Here is a 27,746-nt window from a genome sequence, read left to right on the forward strand (position 1 = left end):
CACAAAGTTTAGAATGTAATTTTTGCACTGTCCGTATACGGAGCGTGACAAAATTACATTTCACAATACGCACTGTGTAATAAAAACAGAGGAAGTAGGATATAAAACAGAGGTCGTAGCATATATGTTTTTATCCCCCTAGTAGTTCGTGCTTCTGATTGGTGGATTAGCGCGTACTGGAAGATAAATACTCATACACACTGTGCATTCCTGTAAGTTTTTAAGACTTATTTCTAATATTTATTTATTCAGTTCGCTTTCTGAAATTATTGTTATTTTTTTTGCCAAACAATTTCTTAAAAAAATGTGAAGTAGCCAACTTCACAGTTTGTTTAAATATTACTCTTCAGTTTTGTTTTGCTGTTGTACCTGTACAGTACTTGTAGAAATGTAAATTCTCTACAAATGCCACCCTAGCAGGATGACTTGGTCTTATTCTTCGTATCAAACGGTAACCGCTGCATATTATTGTAGATTTTTATTCACATAAATTTGTCTTCTAGACAGAGGAAATCTGCAAACCTTACATGGATAGTTCCCTGCTGTTTCTTTCTTAACCCTCTATGTATTCATCTTCTTTTTTTTAAAGTTCTTTCCAACTTGGAGTCATTTTTAATCATTGAGCAACTTACAAAGAATTTTACAACTATGCTGAATATACCGTAGTGATGTCTGATCTCCCTGAACATCATGTACAGTTGCTCACATATAAACTCTTTAAAAAGGCCCTGAACACTATTGGTAATTACTCAAAATAATTGTAAGCATAAAACCTTTCTTGGTAACGAGTAATGGGGAGAGGTTGATAGTATAAAACATTTTTTTCACACGACTCCCTCTGAAGAAATGTAGTTTTTAAAAAGAGGTAATTTCTCATACAAACAATAAAACACTCGGGCCTGAAGCCCTTTTGAGGCATCTGAAAGCACTAAAATTTGTGCAACAAGGGTGTTTTTTTCTTTCTTTATTCTCTCTAATTATGATGACCAATTGAGTCCAAATTTTCACAATTTTTTTATTTTGTTGGGATACACCAAGTAAAAATACTGGTCTTTGAACATTACCAAACGTGTCCAGTGTCTGTAAGCTTGTCCAGTTGGGCAGGTTCTCAATTTATTGATGTTCAGGATTGGATTTATTTAAACTGTATCCTCTCACTATAATTTTTTTTAAAATGATTTGTAGTCTTGCAATCAAGCTCATGTAATTATGAACATTTAGGACGTAAAAAAGTACTTTGGAAGGTCCTGTGCCCAATTTCATGACCTTTGTACTCACACAAAATCTCGCTAAGCACAGAAAAAGCTTGCTTAGCAGAAACAGGTAACCAGCCAAAATTCCATAAAGTGAACATCGTTGCAACTGATGCGCTGCTCTGTTTTTGCTCAGCAAAGAAATTTACTAAGTATTTTTTTCGGCTTTACAGCTTTATAAAATTGGGCACTGTAACCGTTTCATACACTGTGTGTACATTCATTCCATATCAGGTACTCTTTGTAAAATCATGTACATGTACATGATGAATTGTTGTACGTGTTATTTTATACATTCATAGTAATTAATGTTCCAATTCCATGTTTATTTGGTAAGATTATATCAGCATTATGCATACCTTGTACAATGTGTTAAGTGAAACATAATTGTTAGAGATGAGTCTAATGAAACAAAGTACTAAACATAAATGCCTTACCAATTTCCAGGGTCCAATTTCATACATCTAGTGCTTCTTAATGGTGAGCAAATTTCCATGCTAACTTTAGTAGCAAAACTTTCTTTTAAGCATTTATAAGCGTATTTCACAGGTTAGCATAGGTTTGTAGTGTGACATCATATATTTTCATAGCACCAGAAGGTTAGCATGTCTTTGTGTGCTTATATAATGGTTAACAGCGGTATGAAATGGAAATTGGGCAGTAAGCACACGATTGACCGTAAAGCTGTTTACCGGTAAGCAAATTTTTGTGCTTACTGTAGCAGAAAAATGTGTGTAAGCACAAAAGTGTTTTTTACCATGATTTCTCAAGTTAGAAGATTTCTAGGCGAGCATTAAGGTTCACCATGGATTTGCCTTGTTACATACATCACTCATGTGCTAACCGCGGGTTAGCCAGCATTTACCCTAGCTTACTGTAAACAGCTTTATGAAATAGATATTCTGCCAAAGGGATGCTCCGTAAAAACAAAAAGGCTGAGCCCCTAACATGTTTTATGATATTTGGTCTTCTGATTTAAAGGATTTGGGGACTTTTTTGTAATCTGAAACACAATGTCCACAGGTATACATAAAACTTACACCGTAAAAAAAAATAATGATAGTAGACAGCTTATCTTGAATGATTACTAGCTGAGGTGCTGTATTTTTTTGAGAAATGAGTGAAACAATATCACTAAAATGAGTTTTACATCCTAAAATAATTTTCGTCTCACTGATACAAAAATTATTTTTGTACTCATTTCTCAAAAGAACTACACCTCAGTAAGTGATATTTTCAGGGAAGCTTTCTACCATCGTTATCTTTAAACTGTGTAAGTTTAATGTACATCTGTGGACATTGTGTTTTGTGTCCTACAAAAAGTACACAAACCCTTTCATAGATGGAAGCCAGTTGAGTTGAAAAATGAAAGTCAATTCATTTGGCATACATAAACTGCAGTGGGCTTGAGTTTACCAGTACTCACTGAATTAGAAACAGTGCTATTGCAGTTAATCCAGATTATTGGTGTGAGCTTTCAGGAAAAACATTTCATGTCGGTATCGGATTCGAAACTGATCTTTAAAAGGAAACACAATGTAAGGAGTTATAATGTAGCATCAAGGAACTACTTTGATTTAAAGATAAAATTCCTAGGCTTCCTGGTTTTTGAGGTTGTTTCACTATTAAGTTTTTATTAGGCCATGAAAATGAAAATGATAGATTTGCGTCCACTGCCCGCATGCTCTAAAAGCTACCGCCGAAAAACTTCATTATTTTCACAAAATTTCCTTATTTTCACAAAAAAAGACTCTGCATCACAAATGTTCAAGTTCAAATCATCGAACAAGGGTAAAAGGTTATATTTACGCATTTTAGTAGTAGTACTATACAAGGCAGACATTCTGCTGTCGTTCATCTGTCGAGCGCAATCAACAAATTTGCGCAAAAATATTCTGCGAAATTTTTAATTTGCGCTATGCAGAATAGACAAATTTGTGTATCGAGCTCCAGTTTGCGCAATTTAATGAAAAATGAAAAAAAGCCTCAAGTCATTTCAAAAATACCTGGACGCAAATCTAAAACTTTCATTCTCATGGCTTTATTATTATTTTTGTCGCCCGGATTCTTAGAATTATTTTCCATTAAGGTCATGTCACATGAGGCATTTTATAGGCAACAGGAGTTCCAGGCAGACTCCAAAAAAGAATCCATTTTATTAGCAACAGGAGTTCCAGGCAGACTCCAAAAAGAGAATCCATTCACATTTGAATGTTCACATTTGTCTAGGGGATCGAAAGACATTATTTGAAGAATGACCTGTGTGCTACCAAAGTGGTCCAGGATACTTCACGGAGGCAACAAATGCGATTGCAAAGGCGATTGCCTCCATGCCCCTTGTCTTTGCCTTGGGGGCCTTGAAATGCTCCAATATAAATTTACAACTTCCTCATAAGGTGCCCTCATAGGGAAAATGCCCTGGTGCCCTTGCCTTTCAAAAACTAAGCATACAGGCCTGGTGGTCGTGTAGCATGTACTAAATTTGGTTGTCGCCAAGTTGCCTGTAAAGTTGCCTAGTGTGGAAAAGCCCTTAGATTCTTTCATTTGAACTAATTTTATTTTGTGTAATGTCATATTTGTACATATGTGCAATTTATTGAATTTGATAGGTTTTAGTGTGCCTTGGTAAGATACATACCCAGGGGTGGATTTCACAAAGAGCTATTTTAAGACTAGTCTTAAAGGCAGTGGACACTATTGGTAATTACTCAAAGTAATTATTAGCATAAAACCTTTCTTGATAGCATATAATGGGAAGAGGTTGATAGTATAAAACATCGTGAGAAACAGCTCCCTCTGAAGTAACATACTTTTAAAGATGGAAGTAATTTTCCACGAATTTGATTTTGAGACCTCAGATTTAGAATTTTAGGTCTGGAAATCAAGCATCTGAAAGCACACATTGTCATTTGAAATCTGTATTGGGTTACAACATATTGACTGGCAATGAGGTAAATAGTGTCTGTCTATTCCCCCAAGGGTCTTTGAGTGACCAGAAGAGGGACCTATTTTCCAAGGCCGAAGGTCACTCAAAAGCCAGAGGGGGGAAAAGACATACACAATTTACCAAAATGATGCCAGGCAATACATGTATGTGTTTTTTAACACACCTCAGTCTTATAAATGTAAAATAAGAAAAGAAATTTGGAAAAGAGAGGAATTTTTTTAAGTTACTGTTCACGGTTCACGTAACGAGTCACCAACTTAAAAGAATAGTGCCGATCGGGCACAGACACGCCCACCAGAATACAGATTAAGCAAAAGGTGTGTTATAATTTAAACTAGTGCACATACTGTACCCAGGCCTTATGCACACCTTTTTAAAAGGGCAAGGCGTTTTCTCGTATGTAAAGGGCACCTCTATAAGGAAATTACACATGTTTATTGTAACATTTCAAGGGGCACCTATTGGGGCAAAGGAGGCAATTGCCTCTGTGCAGCATCAGGCTTGTATATCTCAGTAGACCTTAGCTGTTGGTTGGAGGGACACGTTGCCTTGGATCAGGCGAGTTGGGTCTATGGAGAGTGTTTGAAACTGTCCGTTATTAAATTGATATGGTCAGAAAGATGTTTTAAAAGTAGAATATAATGATCCACATAATCATGCCTCAACTTGCAAGGTTTTCATGTGCAAATTAACTCCATTCAATGGAGTCAACAACTCATGGACTTCATGGACTAATCCCAGGCAACATGTCCCTTTAAGAGTATGCGATTGCAGCCCATTGGTTATTTTGAGCCATTGTCCATAATTTGCTGACAACACAGAACAAAAGGATATGTTTCTCAACTGAGCAAAATAATTGTTCTTTTTCCTCAGTTCTTTACAAAGTACTAACCAGAATCTGGAAAACAGCTATCCAAGTTTTCTGACAGTTGTAAAAGACCAAAATAATTGTCATCAAAATTGTACAAATGACCTGGGCATCCAAAGGGATGCCCCAGAATTCCCTCAGTTTAACACCGTAGTTCTGTGTGTCCTTATGCCAGTTTTTTAAGAGTAAGAAATGTATATTATTGCTAAAATATTAAAATATTGTGTTTACATAATGCAGCTTTACAATGCTTGTGCCTAAAGATTATCTAATGAAAACATGTATCAAAATATATTTCTCACATTAAATTTACAAAAATATGATATTTTAAAGTGTTGTTACTCATGTTTTTAAGTACACTAGTTAAACAATGAATAAAACATGCTGTTGGTGTTTCAAGACTAGTCAGGCAAATGAAAGATGTGATTTGGTATACTTCCCACACTTTGACATCCTTAAAGGAACACGATGCCTTGGATCGGTCAGGTTGGTCTTTGAAAAGCGTTTGTAACCATTTGTTATAAAATGCACATGGGTAGAAATAAAATGTAAAAGTATAACACAATGGGAGTCAAAAATGGCCGACCGTGTTAGTTCCCAAAGTAAAAAGAAAACCTCGCAATTTCGAGGCAAATTTGTGTGGATCATTGTATTCTACTTTTAAAAGATCTTTCTAACCATATGCATTTTATAACAAACGGTTACAAATGCTTTTTATAGACCAACTCGTCCGATCCAAGGCAACGTGTCCCTTTAATATAATCATGAGATGTTAAATCATGTTTCGAGGCTTTAGGATGAATTGCTTATAACAAGATCTGTTTTTGGTTATGAAGTTTTGAATTGAAGGAATTTTTCAACAATGTTTTTTCTACAGTACTCTGATTATTTGCATAAGCCTGCAAGAACGTTTTTATAATACATGTAGGTCGTAATTGTCTTTTAAGTTGAACAACGTTTTTATCACTTTCCATGATATGGTATATTGTTTTTCGGACCAAAATGTCATATTTACCACATTAAAGACAATGTATACCTTTGGTAATTGTCAAAGACCAGTATATTGGTGATCATTTCACTTTGAAGCAATGTGGTTATTGAAAAAGATTTCAATTTGAGAAAAGTTACTCTCAGATACGTTTCTCAGATTGTTCCAGTTGCGGATTATTCTTCCTCCAAGGACATAGACACTCCGGATTTTCAGTGATCTAAAAATCATGACCTACTTTTGAAATGAAATGTTCACAGGTTATTTTTATTGTATATATCTACATTGTACATGGAATACAAACCAATGGTATACATTAAGAGGGGAAACTGGAGCACATTTCTTGCCAATAATGAATCTTTAAAACATATTGAAATTCATAATGAGGTTTAACAAGCATGTCAAGCACCACACCATGTTGTTAATAACCTCATTATTTGACCCTACCACATTTTTCATATAAAACAGGTCAAAATGTGAGGTCTTTTAAAGTGACATTTTGGTTATTCTTGCTTTTACTTTGAAATGTGACAATCAATATTGTACCTGTCAACAGTTGTCGTTTGTCACATGGTTGAAAATGTGGCGTTTTTAATTATAAATATTTGCAGTAACTAGTCTCAATATTGCCTTTTAAACATTAACCTTATTTACAAGTACTTTTTAGATTTCCAGTATACTCAGAATTATATATGGTAAGATAATCGTGGTATAAAGTAGCTCGTACTGCTCAGTTCAGAAGAATGATATTTGTTTCAATTTAGAATATCTAAATAAAGTAAAACAATTTATTGGTGGAACAAAACCCAACATACAAGGCTTTAATGTGTGTTTTTTGTACTTCAATGTGTTGGTAGATTGATTTAGTGAAAACTGATTTTAATGTGTATGATAAACATAATGTTGTTTGAAGCCTCCAAGAAATACAAGGAGACATAAAATAACAGACCTGTCACCTTTTACCTTAAAGGCAATGGACATATATCTTTGGTAATTGTCAAAGACCCACTTTTCTCACTTGGGGTATCTCAACATAACAAATCTGGTCAATTGGTCATCGAAGTTGCGAGAGAATAATGAAAGAATAAAGACCCCTTTATTGCACAAACTTGTGTGCTTTCAGATGTTATTCGAGTGAGAAATAACCTTGTTCTAAAAAGCTTGAAGAGGGAGCCGTTTCTCACAACGTTTTATGCTATCAACAGCTCTCCATTGCTCGTTACCAAGTATGGTTCTACACTAACAATTAATTTGAGTAATTACCAATAGTGTCCAATGCCTTTAATACCATAGGTAACCTTGTACCACAAGTCCTATGTTCATATTTGTCCATGGGGTTGGTTTGTCAACAGATTCAAGGAGCCTACTTTAACAACAACGAATCAAGCGGAACAACATTGAGGTCCTTATAATTGGGTACTTCAGGACAAGTTGTAAGATTTATAACCAACCTTGTTGAATTCTCAACCAGAAGGAACAAATTTGTGTCCATGGGGTGGGATTTCATATGAAGCGTAGAGAAAAGGAGAAATGGGCCGAAATATCACAAGGATAGGGGAATTCTAAAGACGGGTGCTCCGCAAGGAGTTTTGTGTGCAAAGGAAATAGGGAGGTTCTTTGCTATGGGGCCAAATTAAAGAACAATGTCTCCACGGGGATGCAAACAAATGGAAGTGTGTGAGAGGGTTAGAGAAGGGGGGGGGGGGCAGCTACTTTAGAGATAATAACCTTTAGATAACTTTTTCCTATCAAAACCCTTCAAGCGTTTGTTGTGGAGCCTGTGGCATGGAAGAAAGTTGACCTCAACCTGAACGTTTTAGTTAGATAGCACAAAAAGGGGGGGGGGGGGGGGTGAGGCACAACTTGCTAAGCCCCCAGCTGCCTCCCCCACCCCCACAAAATACAAATTGCGATATAGATAAAGAAGAGAGAAATAATAAGAAATTTGATTTTGTATCGTATCGCGGACACAAAATGCTATAAAAGAATTGTGGCCTCCTGAACATTTATTTCCCTTACAAAATAAAAACACACCACCTTCCACTGACAAACCCATTCCCCTGTCCCCCCTGATTCCTCAATCCCCTTGTGTCCCCTGCCCTCCCCATTGTGCTCCCCTTCTGTGTCCCCGCCCCTCCCCATTGTGCCCCCCCCCCCCAAAAAAAAAAAAGAAGCTTGATATGCCGCTGTGTGGGTGGGTAGGTCTAGGGGTGGGGGCATCCTATAAAGTTTGCTCTCGGAGGGAATGCATGTAGTGGGGGTGCTGGTTATGGACAAAGTTGTCACAGATTCTGTCTACGGCGCCACCTCCCTCTCAATAAAAAAAAAGGGGGCGTGACGGCCCGGAACAAAACTAGTCCTAAACAAAACCACAAAAAAATAAACACAAGTTGGCCAGCTTCTGCCGATAGGAGGCGCTGTTTATTATAAGTAGATTATCATCAAAGATCGGCCGCGCGTAGCGGCGCTATACGATCAAAGTGGCTACCGCTCCATAGAACATAGTAAAGCGGCCACGGAAAATGACTTCACTTTCTGACTTTCTGAATGAATGAATGAATGAAAACTGTGCTCATTAACGCTGCTTTGCAACATCGTTTAGGTGAGTAATTATCCATCCAATATAAGGTAATAAACTGACAACCAGTGTCACATTTCCGTTCGTTTTCTCTCATCTTGAGTCATATGTCAGTGACAACATTGTCACGTCTCCCACCATGTCCATTTTCTGACGTGACAAACCACAAACAATCTGCCCGCCGCCGAAGCATGCATCTTGATTTAGACTAGCTAGAGAGGTAAATACAATGAAAAAGGACTGTCTGGGCCGGCCCCGGCTGAATCGACTATTTAATGAAATTGATAATAATGCAAATGGTATCACTCATATGGAGGAAGGATGTCCATGTTAATGTTACTAAGTAATATTATACTGTAAACAGTTTCATCATTAACTTGTATAACCGACTATTCAGGCCCTCATTCATCATCAACATTAATTTACAATCAAACTGAATTTACTAAAACAGTTTACTGTTTTTATTTGTCAAGCAAGGCACACTGTTTTTTGTATTTGGTGCAGCATGGAGGTAGTCCAATGGGTGTAGGCATATAATAATTTCTATTGTACATGTATGTAAATAAATGGGATTGGTTCTGGCTAGCCCACCTTGTTGAGCTGTTAATTAATGGCTCTGCTTTTAACCTTAAATCATTAAAAGATGGCGGCGCCCAAGAACATGTCACGTTAAATGTAATTTTTGTACACTTTTTTTGGACCAATTTTCAAATCATCACATCTGGACAAAGTCATCATTTAGTAAGCCCTGTAATGTGTCATAGTAATTCCACAAATGTAAGGAATAAAATGAGGTATGTTGGAGTAGTATTGGACTTTTTTAAATGGGAGAAATTTGCAATCAAACTACCACGCATTTTGCGACCTTTGAAAACTTAGTGTTTAAGACATGTATCGAAGGTGGGCTGTAATGGTGACATTGATGAGACCGATGTGAAAAGCGGAGCCATTAGCAGCTCAACAAGGTGGGCTAGGTTCTGGCATGTCTGGTTCACACTTCGGATACTTCAGAGTGACCCTGGCTAAATCATAAAAATGTTGTTCTTCAATCAACAAATAAGGAGAGTGATCTATTTATTATTGTTTTTGTCATCTCTGGTTCTGTGATAATTTTTTAATAAAGGTATTACTATTAGAAAACATAATTTGACCAGAATGTCAGTCTCATCATAGAGGTAGAATTTCTACCTCCATGGTCTCATGAAGGATACAAAGGTTTATGTGACGGAATGTGTGAAAAATATCCATGTAGCCAGAGGAGTGGTCCGGGTGAGATTGCAGAACTTGCAATCACAAGGTTTTGTGTTCAATTTGGAACCCTTCCGGCAGGGTCCTACTACTTGCCGGCCGTCAACTCGCTTCGTGCTGTCAACTCGCCGTCAACTCGCCATCAACTCCTCAAATACATTTAAAATCCACAAGGCATAGAACTGTAAAGTATTCCCTAAAAGAAAATTTTCGTAAGTTTTAGGTTACATATCGGTATACAAATTTAGGTTTTTTTTCTTGTGAAGAAACTCTCTAAGCAGCAAACTGTCGGCCGCCATCTTGGTTTCACGGTGCCTGCACAACATGGACAACAGAGGGCATAAATGGAATAATCTTGGCTCAAGATGTCAGTGATCGGTACTGCATAGTGTACTGTGCGTCGTGTAAATTGATCGCCGACATCTTTGGTCAAGACTAATCCAAACCTGCTATCTGCGCATTGGTTGAATTGACGGCGAGTTGACGGCACAAGCGAGTTGACGGCGAGTTGACGGCAAGTAGTAGGACCGTTCCGGCCAACTTTAACAGCTGATTTCACACTACCAGATTAAGTATTGTCAATATCATCTAGTTACTGAATCACAACTTCTTGATTTGCGCAGTTCATAATCAAAGACAGTAAACCAATGTTTGCATGAGACAGATTTGCTGTTGCCAGCTTGGCGTTTATATATCCCCCTGTGGGAGTTTGCCGAGTTCCCTCAGCGGGAAGATCATCTAAACAAACAAAAAAATGTTTAAAAAAATTAACAAACAAACCAAGGTTTGTAAGTTTGAGGTACTTGGCAGAATGAGAATCACTTTCACTGCAGGCTCATGTGGTGATTATCTGTCTCTGAAATCAAATGTTAGGCCCCATATAAACAGTTAAAAAACAAATTCTTATTTAAATTTTATCTGTTTACTTGCCTAGAAATTATAATAAACAAACCCTTACATTATTGTACTTACTTTATAGGACTACACATTACATAGATAGCTGATTGACTTAGATGGATCATGGGGAGCATCCAAGCTATGGAGGTTCCAGTGACTCTGAAGGTGCCAGTGTACGCCCTCCGACCAAACGAGTCAAATCCAAATCAAGGGTGTGGGAAAAAGTGGCTTGGTTTACAAGACGACCACGTCGGGAGCCTGAGGTCGAAGCGGCATTAACCGGGGAGGAAGGTGGGGCTGCTAGATTACCCTTAGATGTTATGGACATTGATGATGTGCCATCATCCAGCTCTAGTCATTCACCGAATATAAGTCAACCTCTTTCGGAGTACAGCTCATCAAGCGAGGGTGATATCGCTACTTATGATAAGGACCCAGAGAGTAGCCAGGTTGTTTATCAGAACTGTGTGCGACCGAGTCTGGTTAAGGCTATGTTTGGGAAGAGTGACGGTGCCTCCGCGCATAGTAGCAAGTCACAGGGTAACTTAAGAAAGGGAAAGAAGTGTACAAGGAAATCCAATCAAGAAACCCATGAGGATGATGACCAGATGTCAGGGAGGAAACCGACTTCACCAAAGGAGACCAAAGGACATCGTGCAATCATCGACAAATGGGATTCCAAATCAATACCATGTCATTGTCCAGCATGTTGCTCCTGTCGTCATAGCAACTCGGACATAAACTTTGCCAGTTGGCCGCGGAAACGAACATGCCCGTTGCAGTTGAGCTTACGGTTGACAAAGGCTAAACTCCCGATGGCCGTCCAGCTGGCGTCGCAATTGAACACAAGCCCTAGGCCGAGTTCCAAATGTAGGAAACATCACTCTCATTGCGAGCTCAATGGCCATGCGTCATCACCATCCCACACCAAATCCTCTGAAAGAAAGCGAATTCAGTCGCCAGTCAAGCACCAACATGACACGTGCTTATGCAGCCACAGAGTCGAACATGAGCTCAAATCTAGAAGCTTGCCGACTTGTGTGTCGCTAAGCTCTCCTAGTCTCCATTCACATATCAGTAACTCTCAGCCATCGTCTCCAAATCATCTTGCCATCTGTAAGAAGCGTGATGTCCACAAGAAGACCTCTAAATCGGGCTGCTCCTCAACTACCTCTAAGACCGAGATGCAGAAGAGGGCAAGGGATAGTAAGGTCAAGAATCGCGATTGCCATTTCGGGGTGGAAGGCTCGGTCTTCAAGCATAGAATGGAGGTGAGTGCAAATTCATAAACTAAAGTGTGTTTTTACATACAACTTTTTTTTCCCACGGTTGTAGGCCTGATACTTCGCTAGACCTTATTGACATCATCCTGCCTCCATCTTAGAGGTAAAATGGTGACAAAACAATCAAAACGTACAGATTTGTACGCGCAGCGCACAGGATTGGCCAATGAACAACCTCAGTTTGACCTCTAGGTGAGGGCGCCCTACTGAAATGAGGTCATGTGCATAAGGTCTATAGAGGTAATTTCCTCCCAAGCCCCTTGGCCCAGTTCCATAAAGCCAGTAAGCACAACAACCTTACTAAGCACAGACTAATATTGCTTAGCAGAAACAGGATACCAGCCCAAATTACATTAAGTTTGCATTGTTGTGGCTGGTGCCCGACTAAATTTTTGCTGAGCAAAGACCTTTTCAAGCATTTTCTGCTTGACAGCTCTATGAAATTGGGCCCAGGTGATTGCATTGGGGCCCCTTGAAATGCTCCAGTACAAATTTACAATGTCCTCAAAGAGGTGCCTTTACCAAGAGGTGCACTTAACCAAGGAGAAAATGCCTTGGTGCTCTTGCCCTTTCAAAGCCTTGAGGCCTGCTTTTGGAATGTAGGAATGCTAACAATTTTTTGTGTACGTATCTTGGCACAGCAGCAAGCTTTTTTGTGGTATTTTTTAAAACTTGTCATGCTTGTGCGAGCAATTTAGTTTCTTCTTTTTGGATTAATAAAGTTTCCTTGTGTCTTTGTCTCGAGTATCCCCCGACAAACTTGGACAAACATCTAGGATTCAAACTGCCTCTAGCTACCGGGCAATCTCGGTAGTCTAGATGGTAAGACACTGCTCTAGAATTGCAAAGGTCTTGGGTTCGAATCCCACCCGAGTAGTATGCCTGTGATAATAAGTTCACAGGACTCAGGGAAGTACTGAGTATGCAGTGCTAACACACATCGGTGTATGGGTAAAAACCAAAATGAATAAACCTGGACACTTTGAGTTTTTTTCTACGTAGATCCCCATTTTTACCCTTAGTTATAAGTCGTAGATCTTCAGGAAGAGTCTTTAAATGCATTTGTTGTTTATAAACAGATGATCCAGCTGTGGTTTCATGAATTCAACGACCAACAGAAGAACACAATGATGAAACGTCTCCTGGTAAGTTTATAATAATAATAATATAATAATAAACGAGACTTATAAAGCGCATTTTACAAAATTCAATGCACTGGAAGAGTGCTACGGAAAAGACGATTATGAGAATAGATATGTTTTTAATTTACTCTTGAATGTCTGGAGTGTGTTGGTGTTCCAAATATGACTTGGTAGGGCGTTGCAGCACCAGGGACCAGCGACTGAAAAGGACCGGTCCCCTGCCATTTTGTGTGTGCGAGGGATTGTTAGATTCTGGCCGGAGCGGAGCCCACTCCGGCCAGATTTGTTGAAATTTAGCGACTCTGTAAGGTATTGTGGAAGTACGTTAGAGAGTGCTTTGTGCATGTTCACTGATGTTTTGAAGGTGATGCGTTGTTTAACTGGTAACCAGTGTAATTGTTTGAGAAGAGTGGATGCGTGTGTGTATTTGGGTTGCAAGAAAATGATACGTGCAGCATTGTTTTGGAGCCTTTGTAGACAGTCAATGTCAGCTTGCTTAATACCATTGAGGAGAGAGTTACAATAATCCAGTCTAGACAACACAAGGGCTCTGGCAGCAGCGTGGCATGTGTTTGTGTCAATATATTTGCGTATTTTGGAGATGTTTCTGATCTGATAGTTGATGGACTTGCATGTACGTGTGACGTGTGTGCTCATTGTCGTGGAGCTGTCGAAAAAGACGCCTAAATTTCGCACTGTTTGAGATGGCTTAAATGTTGTGTTGTTCACGTTCACAGTCAAGTGGCTGAGAACTTTCTGGTGATGAGGAGAAGCAGCAATGAAAAATTCAGTTTTGTCTTTGTTCAGAAGAAGTTTGTTTGCGATTAACCAGTTTTGAACATCGGTGATGCAGTTTGACAATCTGAAAAGAGCACATTCTGCGTCGTTGGGAATGGAGGGGTCGAAATCCATATAAATTTGGATATCATCAGCATATGTATTGTATTTGATGCTGTGTTGGCGAATAATATCACCCACAGGGCTTAAGTACATGGTAAAGGTAAGAGGACCAATAACAGAGCCCTGTGGGACGCCCAAGTGAATGTGGCTCACATCAGAGTCAGCCCCAGAAACTGTGACATGACTCGTCCTGTCATGGAAGTAGGATGTGAACCACTTCAGGGCAGTATTATGGATGCCAAACTGATTTTGGAGACGACGCAGCATTGTGCTATGATCAAGGGTGTCAAACGCAGCAGACAAATCAAGCATAACTAAAAACATGGCTTTGTTACTGTCCAGTACCTTCAGAATGTCATTTTGAATACATAATAAAGCCGTTTCAGTGCTGTGGTCGGCTTTGTAAGCTGATTGTAGGGGGTCTGCTAGAGAGTACTTATTGATGTGATGTTTTAGTTGAGTGCTAACAACCCTTTTGATGAGCTTGCAAAGGTAACGAAGATTAGACACTGGGCGATAGTTACAGAGTTCATCTTTGTCGAGGGAAGGTTTCTTTAGGATCGGTGTGATCACAGCGTTGCGAAGTGCTTTTGGAAAAACTCCAGATGAGAGTGAGGCATTGACAATTTCAGTTAGAGTTGGGAGAAAACTGGCAATGTGCTGTTTGAGTAGCCAGGTCGGAACAGGATCTAGCTGGCAGGATTTCGTAGTAGACTGGTTAATGATCTTGAGCAGATCCTCTGGGCTAACAGTACAGAAATCTGACAAAATACAGTCTGGGTGCAGGGCTGGTTTCTCAAAAACATCGGAACTCACATTGTGCTCATCAATGCTGCTGCGAATGTTTTTGACTTTATCTGTGAAGAATGTGCTGAATTCATTGGCGAGGGTCTGTGGCGTGTCTAATATTGCAGGAATTTGACGAGGAGTAGTTGTCAGCTCATTGACAATCCGAAAAGCATCCTTCGGGTTAGCGTTGACAAGCGAGTTTCTGAAGTAGTTGGACTTGGCTTCCACTAGGACGTCTTGCATGGCCTGCTTGGTGGAGTAGTAAGCAAGACGATCAGTAGAAGAGCCGGTCTTGTGCCATTTGCGTTCTGCTCGCCGACGTACACGTTTTGCTTCAACTACAGATGTGGAGTACCATTTGGGCTTTGAGCGATTAGGTTTTGTTGTGACTGTTAAAGGTGCGTGTTTGTCGAGAACATGAATAACCGATTCATCAAACTTGTTGATTAAATTGTCAATGTCATAGCCGTCGAAATGAACATCTTGTAGGTGGCAGGACAGATCTTGGGCCAGGGACTCTTGATCAACTCTATGGAATTGACGACGTGATGATGCTACCATATCTGGTACCAGCTTTTCCATAAAAAGCGAACATGAAATGACCCCGTGGTCTGAGATGCCGTTCATGTCCACAGAATGGGAGACAAGTAGACCTTCCTCCTCATTTCTTGTAAGGATCCAGTCCAGGGTGTGACCTTGTGTGTGTGTAGGCCCAGATACATGCTGAGTCAGTCCTGAGGCAGCAAGTGCAGAGTGGATATGAGCAACATCATGTTTATCTGGGCGGTCGAAGTGGATGTTGAAATCTCCAAGAATTACTATTTTCCCTGGTAGAATATTAATGGCATCAAGGAATCCATCAAACTCTGTCAAGAAAGTAGACGTTTTCAATTGATTCTTTACTGACGGAGGTGGTCTGTAGATGGTCACATAATGAATACATCGTTTTAGGTCAGCGATGACTGAGTATTCAAATGTACTAACATCGAATGTTATTGGAGCAAGTCTCAAGTTCAGTTGTTCTTTGCATACTATTGCTATGCCACCGTGTCTGTCGGCAGGACGGGGGACAATGAAGAATGTATAATGAGGTGGTGTGATCTCGTTTATTATGATTTGATCTTCATGTCCCAGCCAAGTTTCAGTCAGCATCATTATATCAATGTTCTTAGATTGAAAATAGTCGTTTATGAGCAATGCTTTATTACATACGGAATGGTGTGCCGCCTGTAAATTGCTCGAGGTGGTTGGTTTGATTGGTGTCGCTGTAGGCCCACTGTTGATTTGAGAGCGTTTTCGGTGTACACGTAAATGTTGTCCTCCTCGTCGACTTCTAATGCGAAGAAGTCCAAGGTCTTTCATAGATTGGTAAGTATCTCTGGGTATCCTGGAAGATGGATACTTCTGAGATTTCCGAAGTTTAATCAGTTCAGATCTAGTATACTGCAGGGGTTCACACGACGGTGAAATAGTGCATTCACCCACAACACACCCATTCAAGTTGACGTCTGTCTTTGTTACATCCATTGTTATGTTAATTTGACGAACAATGCAGAGGGGGTATAGGGTCTCAAGGGTATTGATCAAACATACATGTAGGAGACTTACAGTTAGCGATGTTATACCCAACATTTTCTCAGCAAAATCCAGCTTTCAGGTGATAACATCAGTCGACAACCTGAAGTAAGGTGGTGGTCTGTTGTACAATAAATCCTCTTACATGAAGATCATTTCAAATGGAGGACTTAAAAAGGCAAAAACTATTGACTTTTCTCGACTTTTCCGGTGCAATCTTTAAAAGCGGCAGCAGCTCAGACAGCGCCCTCAACTTAATCATAACGTATTTACTTAGCATCAATTGAAGGTTTTGTACAAGTTACTTGATAGTTTACCCTTGCATAAAGACACAATTATATGTGAATATATCTTTTCATTTAATCATTGATTTAGGGCCTAATACATTAAATGAAACAATCTGTTCAAATGAAAACACAGAAAAGCTGTAGATGCAATTGTATACACGTGGCAAGGTTTAGTTACCTTCAATTGAAGGTTCTTGTTAGTTGAGAGTTTACCCTTTCACAAGGACCCGATACTTGAATGTTACTTCCATTTCATTATTGATTTAATTAAAGCTTACTTGGTAATGAATAATGGGGAGAGGTTGATAGTATAAAACATTGTGAGAAACGGCTCCCTCTGAAGTGGCGTAGTTTTCGAGTAAGAAGTAATTTTCCATGAATTTGATTTGAGACCTCAGATTTAGATTTTGAGGTCTCGAGATCAAGCATCCGAAAGCATAAACTTCGTGTGACATGGGTGTTTTTTCTTTCATTATTATCTCGCAACCAATTGAGCTCAAATTTTCACAGGTTTGTTATTTTTTGCATATATGTTGAGATACACCAAGTGAGAAGACTGGTCTTTGACAATTACCAATAGTGTCCACTGTCTTAATAAAACATTCAAATAAAATATTCCATTGGAATGAAAACATAGGAAAGCTACAAAATGTATGTGACAAGGGTTAGTTAATTTCAGTGTTATTTCTGAGTAAATGTGAGTGTATGAAAATCAATTACAAACTTTCATAACCATTTAGACAGTGGTTTTGAAATCTGACAGTTTTTCATCTGAACACGGACATCGTTTGAACAAATTTGTTTTAAAATTAGTTTTTGAAATGGAATGAATAATAATAATAATGAACCATTTTTGTAGAGCGCATATCACAATCACAGAGAAGTCCCTATGCGCTTTGAGATGAAAACAAAAGAGAAGTAAAAGTTAATAGAGATGTGAAGTAAATACAAAAGCAAAATTTAGTTGATACAGAAAGAAGTAATGAAGGCTATTGCAAAAAATAAATGTGTTTTTAACTTTGTCTTAAATAAATTCACTGTTTGAGCTTGTTTTATGAATGCAGCAAAGACTAAATCAACTAATCTGTACCAAGATTTCTTCTGTTTGTGTGTTTTTAGGAGCAGTGTGACCTCCCACAGATGCACATGCTCTCTGTTACCATGGCACCCATCTTGCATCAAAGCTGCCCACATAATTGCCAGGATTTGTTGTCATGGTTACCAGCTCAACTATCACTTCGTATTTTGACCTACTTAGATCCAGGTAAATAGAAATCAAATTGTAGAGAATTTTTGTTTTAATCAATTATCTGTCAGAACCAATTGCGTAGAGCTGCTAAGCAAAAAGATTTGCTTAGCATGAAATTTCTTCCTTGATAAATTGCCATTTGTTGCATTTTGCTTGTTACTTGTTTTGTAGCTGTTGTTTGCTTATCCTGAAAATCATGTGGAAATTTGGTTGGTAATCCTGTTTTTATCAAGGCAAAAATTTCATGCTTTAAAGCAAATGTTTTGTGCTTAGCAGCTCTATGAAACTGGGCCCTGTTATTTAAAGGGGCTGTGTTGTCACCATCAAAGCAGGCTTGTGGCTGTACATGGAACAAGGATGAGATTCTTCCGCCTTTTGGCGGAATAACGACTTTCCTACTTTGAAAAAACATTGTTTTTAAATCACAAACATTTTATTGGAAAAGAAGTTCTTTATACAATCGATCCCCAAATCACAAGCCAATACAAATGGTTGTTGATGAAAAAAAGTAATATCAAGGGCAGATATTATGGGATAGGATTGTCCAAAAAGAGGATTTTTTTAGCTTTCTGAAAAATGTTTGCATTATTAGTGTTAAAAACTTGCAGGCGACTCAAAACTAAACTTGGTTGTTAGTGGTTAGTCTGGGGGATTCAACCCACAACCTTGTGATTTCATGTTCTGCAGTCTAACTACTGGACAATGGTGGCGTGGTGTATATTTGTATCACTACCAAAATAACTTTCTTCAATTAAGCAGGCATAATATTCTCCCTATTCTAGTCTGACTTTCAACTTTTTTTATCCTTGGAAAAATCAGAAAAATGGTTATTATATAGCCTGACAAATACTCTTAAGCCTATTCCATGTGTAGTTGTAGGTTAGCCATTGTACTTTTTTTGTTCCTACTTTTTTTCAAGGCCAAAATATCATGCCTGTTTGTTATTCCTATGGAACCCTTTGAGTTCTCACTATGACTGTCTTTATTTCTTGCAGTGAGCCTGTGCCGATGTGCTTGTGTCAGCCATGCGTGGCATGAGCTAGCTATTGAGCCAACCTTGTGGCGGACATTATGTCATCTTCCTAAGTGGGCGTTACCAAAGGCTGAAGAACAGAAACAAATGATTAATCACATCTCATCCTATATTCATGTAAGTATGAAAACGCTGTGGTCTTGACCCAATTTCATAGAGCTGTGTAAAGCAGTGGACACCTTTGCTAGGCCTAATTGTCAAAAACCAGTATTCTCATTGGGTGAATCCCAACATAATTAGGCATACAGTAACAAATCTGTGAAGATTTTGACTTAATTAGTCATCGACGTCGCAAGAGAATAATGAAAGAAAGAACACCCTTGTTGCACCAAATTCGTGTGATTTTAAATGCCTAAAAAAGGTTTAAGGCCTGAAGTCTTTTACTGTTTGAGTGAGAAATAGTTTCTTCCTATTTCTCCACACCATTCAAAGCTTCACACAATACTTACCCGTTTAAATAATTGAATATTTTGTTATTATTAAGTGGAAGCAGGCTTTTGCGGAACGCTACCGGCTAAGACGTAACTGGCTGAAGGGATTGTGTTCAGTACGGACATTTGAAGGACATACACAAGGCATATCATGTGTGCAGTTTGATGACACTAGGATCGTTAGTGGCTCATCAGATAAAACCATCAAGGTTTGTATTATGACTAGTCATTTCTCCTTCTATAAATTGTTTGGCAATTCTATTGGTTTGAATTCCTATTTGGACCCGAATTATGATGGTGGTCAGTTTGGTGTAATTGTATCTTTGCTCGCCATCCTCCTTTAGGCCCCCGGTCCGAATCATACTGGGGGCACTATGTGGCATGGTTGGTGTGTGCGTAAAGCGCTCGCCTCTCACCAAGGTGACCACGGTTCAATTCCCGGCCGGGGCCATACATAAGTTAAGTTGTGCATTGGTTCTCGGCTGTGCCACGAGGGTTTTCCAGACCATCCGGTTTTCCTCACTCGGAAAAAATCAAACACTTTCGATCCTTGGCTGTGCTTCGTGGTCATAATGGGTTGATGTGGCTGGCAGCCAAAGGCGCCCTTGAATGCCTGCATCTCGAACACGTTGAAGCCGCGTCCTTCGCAATTCAGCTCTTAGCTGCGAGTAAGGATGATTAGCCCCCCAAAGTATTATTATTACTATTATTATTATTATTATTATTATTATTACTACTATTATTATTATTATTATAATAATAATAAACAACAATAGCAATAATAATAAAAACTATCAAAGTGTCATGTTTTATTCAGAAGATGTGTATATTGTTGTATTTCTGATAACAGGTGTGGAATATTCGTACTAACTCTCCATGGTCTGTGCAGACTCTAGTGGGTCACTCAGGTACAGTAAGATGCCTGCATCTACAGGGTAGTCAACTAGTATCAGGCTCAACGGACCATACTATCAAGGTATGCATAAAGAACTCAACTCTAATATTCATAGTGGAAGTGTCGTGGCCGAGCGGTTAAGAGCACCGAATTCAAACTCTGGTGTTTTTGATCAGCAGAGTGTGGGTTCGAATCCCCAGCCGTGACACTTGATCGGCAGAGTTAGGGTTCGAATCCCCAGCCGTTACACTTGTGTCCTTAAGCAAGACACTTAACCACTGCTTCGTCCTTCGGATGGGACATTAAGCCGTTGGTCCCGTTGGTTGTGTAACGTACGTAAAAGAACCCATTTTGGCTGAATTCAGACTTTTTATGTCGGCCTGGTAAAGAAAATCAGACAATATTTTTTTCCACAAATAAAGAAATCCTGCAAATTGTACTACTTCCTTTGGATACTGTTTCCAAAAGCTCCTTGAAATCAATAACCCCAGGGGTTACCAAATGGTAGAAATGCCAACATTTCAACATACCTTTGAATTTGTATCCAAGTTTCAGACTTTTTTGTTAGTAATGACTCTCACCCCTGGTCAACGCCCAGTCTTCTTACTTGGTGTATCTCAACATATGCATAAAATAACAAACCTGTGAAAATTTGAACTCAATCAGTCGTCGAAGTTACGAGAAAATAATGGAAGAAAAAACACCCTTGTTGCACAATTTAAATTCTTTCAGTTGCTTGAATTTGAGACCTCAGCTGAGGTCTCCAAATCAATTCAAATATTTTAGTGAGAAATTACTTCTGTCTTAAAAACTACATTACTTCAGAGGGAGCCGTTTCTCACAATGTTTTATACTATCAATAGCTGTCCATTGCTTTTGTTACCAAGTAAGTTTTCTTGCAAACAATTATTTTGAGTAATGGCAAATGTCTAGTTCCCTTAATAATAATACCACTATGTTTGAATTGATTACAGGTATGGGACTTGTCCATGCAGAATAGCTGGTCCAGTATAGCATGTCGTGTTACCATGACCGGGCATGAAGATACAGTACGCTGTTTACAAGTGGATGAAGAGAAGGTAGTCAGTGGATCGTACGATAAAACACTGAAAGTCTGGGACATTAGGACTGGTCTCTGTCGCCACACACTCAGGTAATAATAAAAGTAACACTCGGTTCTAGCGCTTTATCACACACCTAGGGGCGTATTACAGCGCTCAGTATTTTTCCTGCAAGATGTGTGGAGCTACGTTTTAGAGTATGATACCTATTCCTTTATAGCACCATGTAATGGTTTACAAGGTGCTGTGGCATGCTGCCGATCAGACCAGGAACACCGGGGCGTGCCCCTTCTCTTTACGATAAGTGCACTGGGCTCTTTTACATGCATTACACAACACATGGGACCACTGGCTTTACATCCCATTCGGAAGACAAAGCATTGTGTGTAAGTGTCTTGCTCAAGGACACAGGTGTCATGACTGGGACTCGAACCCACACTCTGCTGATCAGAAACACTTGAGTTTGAATCCTGTACTCTTAACCTCTAGGCTAATGTATAACACGCCACAAATTAGTGACCAATTAAGAACTCACTTTGCTACAGTGAAGTGTGTGTAACTAGAAGTCCCCTCGATCCACTAAAGCTAAAGTTAGCAGTCCCTGCCAATTTCCTACCTCCCGAACAGGTAGTAGTTAATAAGCAGGACAGTGCTTTTCAGAACTAAGTAGTTTCCCGATACCCAAAATGAACTCTGTGGCAGTTCAAAGCAAAGAAGAACAAAAAATAGTCCCAAAAAACAAAATCTACACAGCAAAGTAGCTATACAATGGTTTTACAGACTCACCATATGTCTAAAAAACTCTTTATAATATTTTTTGCGATAACTAAGGCCTTCTGAGTATCTGTCGCTGGTTTTCGGTTCTCGTGTGAGAGGGCTTTTCAGTAGCTGGAAGCTCATTCTTTACTTGTGTACCTCAGAAACTAAACATTCTTTGTGTATTTTTATTGTACACTGAAGGATTTACACACTGTGTTCGTTTTCCCCTTTTCACTACCTCTACAGAGGTCATACAGGTGCTGTATTGTGTCTTCAGTTTGACACAACAAAGATCGTTTCAGGGTCGGCGGATAAAACTATTAAGGTAAGAGAATTGAAAGTATCCCCTTTGTTATTAAGTGTCCTTTCAAGTGTAAATTGCTTGCACTATGTTGAAGGTTGATGCTGTTGTGTAACGCATGTAAAAGAACCCAGTCCACTTAGCGAAAAGAGAAGAGGTTCGCCCCATTGGTCCTGGCTGTGGTTGCTAAATGCACCATTGCACCCTTATAAGCTGCTAAATAATTGGATCTCAGAATCCATCACTGCAATAACCTATCTTTCTGAAAGTTTGTATACACTCAGCGCCTTGAGTGTGACCCTGTTGGTAGATACGTGTACATGCGATATGAAAGACTTCAATTTTATTATTATTATGTTATTAAAGGAACACGTTGCCTTGGATCGGTCGAGTTGGTCTATAAAAAGCTTTTTGTAACCGTTTGTTATAAAATGCATATATGGTTCAAAAGATGTTGTAAAAGTAGAACACAATGATCTACACAAATATGCCTCGAAATTGCGTGGGTTTCGTTTTACCTCGTCCAATAACACGGTCGGCCATTTATGGGAGTCAAAGTTTTGACTCCCATAAATGGCCCACTGTGATAGTTCGCGACGTAAAAAGAAAACCGTGCAATTTTGAGTGATACTTGTGCGGATCATTATATTCTACTTTTAAAACATCTTTCTAACCACATCCATTTCATAACAAACGAGACTAGTCTTATCTCGACTCGTCTTAACTTAGGACTAGCCATGCGTTTTTTTATATCTCCTAGGACTAGTCCTAAGCTAGAACTAGCCCTAACTCTTTGTGAAATCGACCCCAGGATTACATGTTCATGTAGGTGGCATGGATGGCAGTTTATTTAATAATAATAATAATAGTATCGAAGTCTTATATAGCGCACGTATCTACCAATCTATAAATCGAAAGTTGTTATTATTATTATTATTATTATAAACAAGGTACTCAAGGCGCTGAGTATATACAAACTTTCAGAAAGATAGGTAATTGCAGTGATGAATTTTGAGACCCAATTATTTAGCACCTTATAAGGGTTAACAAGGTGCTATGGCGCATTTAGCAGCCACAGCCAGGAACACCGGGGCGAACCCCTTCTGTTTTCGAAAATTGCACTGGGTTCTTTTACATGCGTCCGTTACACAATACATGGGACCAACGGCTTTACGTCCCAGCGTTACCCCAAATCCTGTCTTGTGATATTTGGGGCGATCTCTCACACACACACAAAAGAAAATTCTGCACAAGCTTGTGTAAGCGAAAAATGCCTCCGAGTATCATTGAGTGTGCACAAGCAAAATGTGCCCACTATTCTGTGAAATACCCCTGATGAATTATTGCACAAGCAAAATGTGCCCACTATTCTGTGAAATACCCCTGATGAATTATTAAAGACCCTGGACACTATTGGTAATTGTTAAAGACCAGTCCTCTCACTTGGTGTATCTCAACATATGCATAAAATAACAAACCTGTGAAAATTTGAGCTAAATTGGTCGTCGAAGTTGCGAGATAATAATGAAAGAAAAAACACCCTTGTCATACGAAGTTGTGTGCGTTTATAGATGGTTGATTTTAGACCTCAAATTCTAAATCTGAGGCTAGAAATCAAATTACTTCTTTCTCGAAAACTAGTCACTTCAGAGGGAGCCGTTTCTCACAATGTTTTATACTATCATCCTATCCCCTTTACTCGTTACCAAGAAAGGTTTTGTGCTAAGAATTATTTTGAGTAATTACCAATAGTGTCCACTGCCTTTAAAGATGTGTTTGATTGATTTGATTATTTGCTAGATTTGGAGTCTTGCTACAGGGTTGTGCCTCCGCTCATTAGCAGGCCATCGCGACGCTGTCACATGTCTTCAATTTGATGCCAGTAAAATCATCAGTGGCTCATTGGACAGGAACCTCAAGTTTTGGGAGTTGACGACGGGATTATGTACAAGTACCATAGACTGGACCCACTCTGAGGGACACACAGGCGTTGTCAGGTATGTGGTGTGAAAGCATTTATAAAGCTAAAGTAGTAGTCCCAGCCAATTTTCTATACCTTTCGCTCGGGCAGTAGTTAAAGGCACTGGACACTGTTGGTAATTGTCAATGACCAGTCTTTTCACTTGGTGTATCTCAACATATGCATACAAAAAAAACCCTGAAAATTTGAGCTCAATTGGTCCTCGAAGTTGCGAGATAACAAAAGAAGAAAAAAACACCCTTGTCACACGAGGTTTTGTGCTTTCGGATGCTTGATTTTGGGAACTCAAAATTCTAAATCTGTGGTCTCGAAATCAAATTAGTGGAAAATTTCTTCTTTCTCTAAAACTATGATACTTCCGAGGGAGCTGTTTCTCACAATGTTTTGTACTATCAACAGCTAGAATAGCTAGAATATTGTTATGGTTAACTTAGCCTGAAGTCGACTAATTCTGATTGTAACTCAGTTTAAAGTCAACTTAGTCCAAATTCAGCTTAGTTTAAAGTCAACTCAGTCTTAATTCAACTTAGTTTAAATTCAACTTTATCCAAATTCAACTCGGTCTGAATTGTCTAGTTGACTTGGGAATGGCGTGACTTGGGACAAAATTGGCTAGGACCACTATTACTTAGAACCGGGATGACTTGGGATTGAGTTGACTTGGGACAAAGCAGCCTTTGGACCAGGATGACTTGGGACTGAGATGATTTGAGACCGAGATGACTTGGGACCAAGATGACTTGGGACTTAGATGACTTGGGACTTAGATGACTTGGGACTGAGTTGACTTGGGACCGAGATGACTTGGGACCGAGATGACTTGGGACTGAGATGACTTAGGACCCAGATGATTTGGGGCTGAGATGACTTGGGACCAACTTGGGATCGAGTTGATGTTGGACTGAGATGACTTATGGAATGACTTTTCAGTTCAAAGTCAACCTGGTCCAAATTCAAATCAGTCTAAATTGTCTAGTTGACATGGGAACGGCGTGACTTTGGACAAAATTGGCCTGGACCACGATTACTTAGGACCGAGATGACTTGGGACCGAGATGACTTAGGACTGAGATAACTTGGGACTGAGTTAACTTAGGACCGAGATGACTTGGGACCGAGATGACTTGGGACTGAGATGACTTGGGACCAAGACGACTTGGGACCTAGATGACTTGGGATCTTAATGACTTGGGACCGAGATGACTTAAACCGAGATGACTCGGGACCGAGATGACTTGGGACTGAGATGACTTGGGACCGATATAACTTTGGACTGAGTTGACTTGGGACTGAGTTGACTTGGGACCGAGATGACTTGGGACCGAGATGACTTGGGACCAAGATGACTTGGGACTGAGTTGACTTGGGACCAAGCTGCCTTGGGACCGAGTTGACTTGGGACCAAGCTGCCTTGGGACCGAGTTGCATGGGACCAAGCTGCCTTGGGACCATGTTTGCTTGGGACCAAGCTGCCTTGGGACAGAGTTGACTTAGTACCAAGCTGCCTTGGGACGGAGTTTACTTGGACTGAGTTAACTTAGGACCGAGTTGATATGGGACCAAGGCGACCTTAGACCCAGGTGTCCTCACACTGAGCTGACCCATATTCATTGATGGTGTTGTTCTTTGATTGTTTTCTAGGTGTCTACAGGCTGATTCATGGCGTGTGGTCAGCGCTGCTGATGACCGAACACTCAAAGTATGGAATCTAGAGACAGGTGAACGGTTAGTCACACTGCGCCATCACACTGATGGCGTCACATGTCTGCAATTCAATAATACAAAGATTGTATCCGGATCATACGATAAGACAGTACGTCTTTGGGACTTCAGCTCAGTTTAAAGTCATCTCAAATGTACCAGGATTAGTGTGAACAAATCACTCATGACGTCACAAATGTTTGCCTGGTGTAGACGGAGCTAGTACTCCTTGCCAATTATTAATGCCATCAACTACTTTTGTGCCAATGTAGGGTCTAAACTGTATGTAATAGGTTTGTATAGGTTTAGTTAAAGAGGGATTGCATATGATGCCATTGACCACCATCTTTGATGGAACAGGGTGGAAAAGTTATTGCGTTACTCGCTGCATTTGACTGTAAGCCAATGGCTACCTTTCATGCGTGCACGTTTCATCAAAGATGGCTGCCAATGCAAGGGCATTGGAAGACTTTGGCTACAGCTAGGGCTACATCAGCTTGATTGCCAGTGTTGAAGAATAGGCAGACGCACACGATCTAGCTGTAGCTGTATCCAAAATTGCCGTCACGGACACGGCCGTACTGTTTGATTCAATCCTATTAGGTGTGGCATAAAACTTACCTGTGAAAGTTTCTGTTCAAAAGATGGTTGCGCCATTGATTTTCAGAGTCATTGCCAAACGTATACCGACCGTACAATATCTGATGTGTGAGTTGTCGCATACTTATAATAATGGCAGATAAAGTAAAGAATAAAAATACTAATAAAAATGTTGTAATTTTAGTTTATTTCACTGTAAATCAAGATAAAATTGTATTCACTTTTGGTTATGCAAGTCCAAACAACGCGATTAATGACATCTGAAAAATGGCAACATATTAGTTTGGATACAACATGGAAAGGTTTGCAGTAACACCATGTAATGACGACAGGTATCTCTAAATGAGTTGGGGTGGGGTTCTGAAAAAAAACCGTTGGTTTCAACTCGATGTTTTGGTCTGTATGCTCTGATCGTCTTCTGGAGAACGCTGGACTCTGATGCTGCATGCTGTTTATGTACTGTGGAGGTGGATTAGCTTGGTGATACACGAAGATGGGAAATAAAGGCGGGAAGTGGAGCTCGGTGATGCATGGTAAAACTGGATTCTGCTTTTACATTGTGTTACCGCAAACCTTTCCATATCGTATTTCCACCACGCAAAGTTTCAAATCCTATTTAGTTTAGATACCTTCTCAGGGTAATATAGTCTACCGCTACTGTTTAATTGATATGCATTTTTACACACGCCCGACAAGCACCTAGCGCTTTAAACAGGTTTTTAGCAGGTGTGCGTGCAAGGCGATCACTTTTGGTTAGCCAATCAGCGATGATTTTCAGTGCTTCCTTTCCAGGGGTGAGTGATGAGAGGTATTAGTACAGCGCACTGCCCATGGTAGCAAGGCTTGGCTGCATATTACTGCGTTATGTAGCGTTTAAAACTAGGACGTATGGCATTAGTGCTGCTCTCAAATAGCTTATATGAAGCAGGCTAGCCAAGTTGTTGTGATGCTTAATGTATTGCTTAGAAAGTACACCCGAC

The 27,746-nt window shown here is 39.6% G+C and overlaps 1 protein-coding gene across 1 annotated transcript; it reads left to right on the forward strand.

Annotated features, from left to right (window-relative positions):
- Window positions 1-8,516: 8,516 nt before the first annotated feature.
- Window positions 8,517-27,129, forward strand: LOC117306895 (F-box/WD repeat-containing protein 7-like). Its single transcript, XM_033791457.1, has 11 exons — window positions 8,517-8,658; window positions 10,862-12,050; window positions 13,142-13,207; window positions 17,875-18,019; window positions 19,000-19,154; window positions 19,522-19,677; window positions 20,319-20,444; window positions 21,338-21,516; window positions 22,430-22,508; window positions 24,285-24,481; window positions 26,107-27,129. The coding sequence occupies exons 2-11, from the start codon at window positions 10,896-10,898 to the stop codon at window positions 26,306-26,308; spliced, it is 2,460 nt and encodes an 819-aa protein (XP_033647348.1). The 5' UTR covers window positions 8,517-8,658; window positions 10,862-10,895; the 3' UTR covers window positions 26,309-27,129.
- Window positions 27,130-27,746: the final 617 nt, after the last annotated feature.

Source organism: Asterias rubens, chromosome 2 (genome assembly GCF_902459465.1).
Source record: "Asterias rubens chromosome 2, eAstRub1.3, whole genome shotgun sequence".
In the NCBI taxonomy this organism is placed as follows: domain Eukaryota; kingdom Metazoa; phylum Echinodermata; class Asteroidea; order Forcipulatida; family Asteriidae; genus Asterias; species Asterias rubens.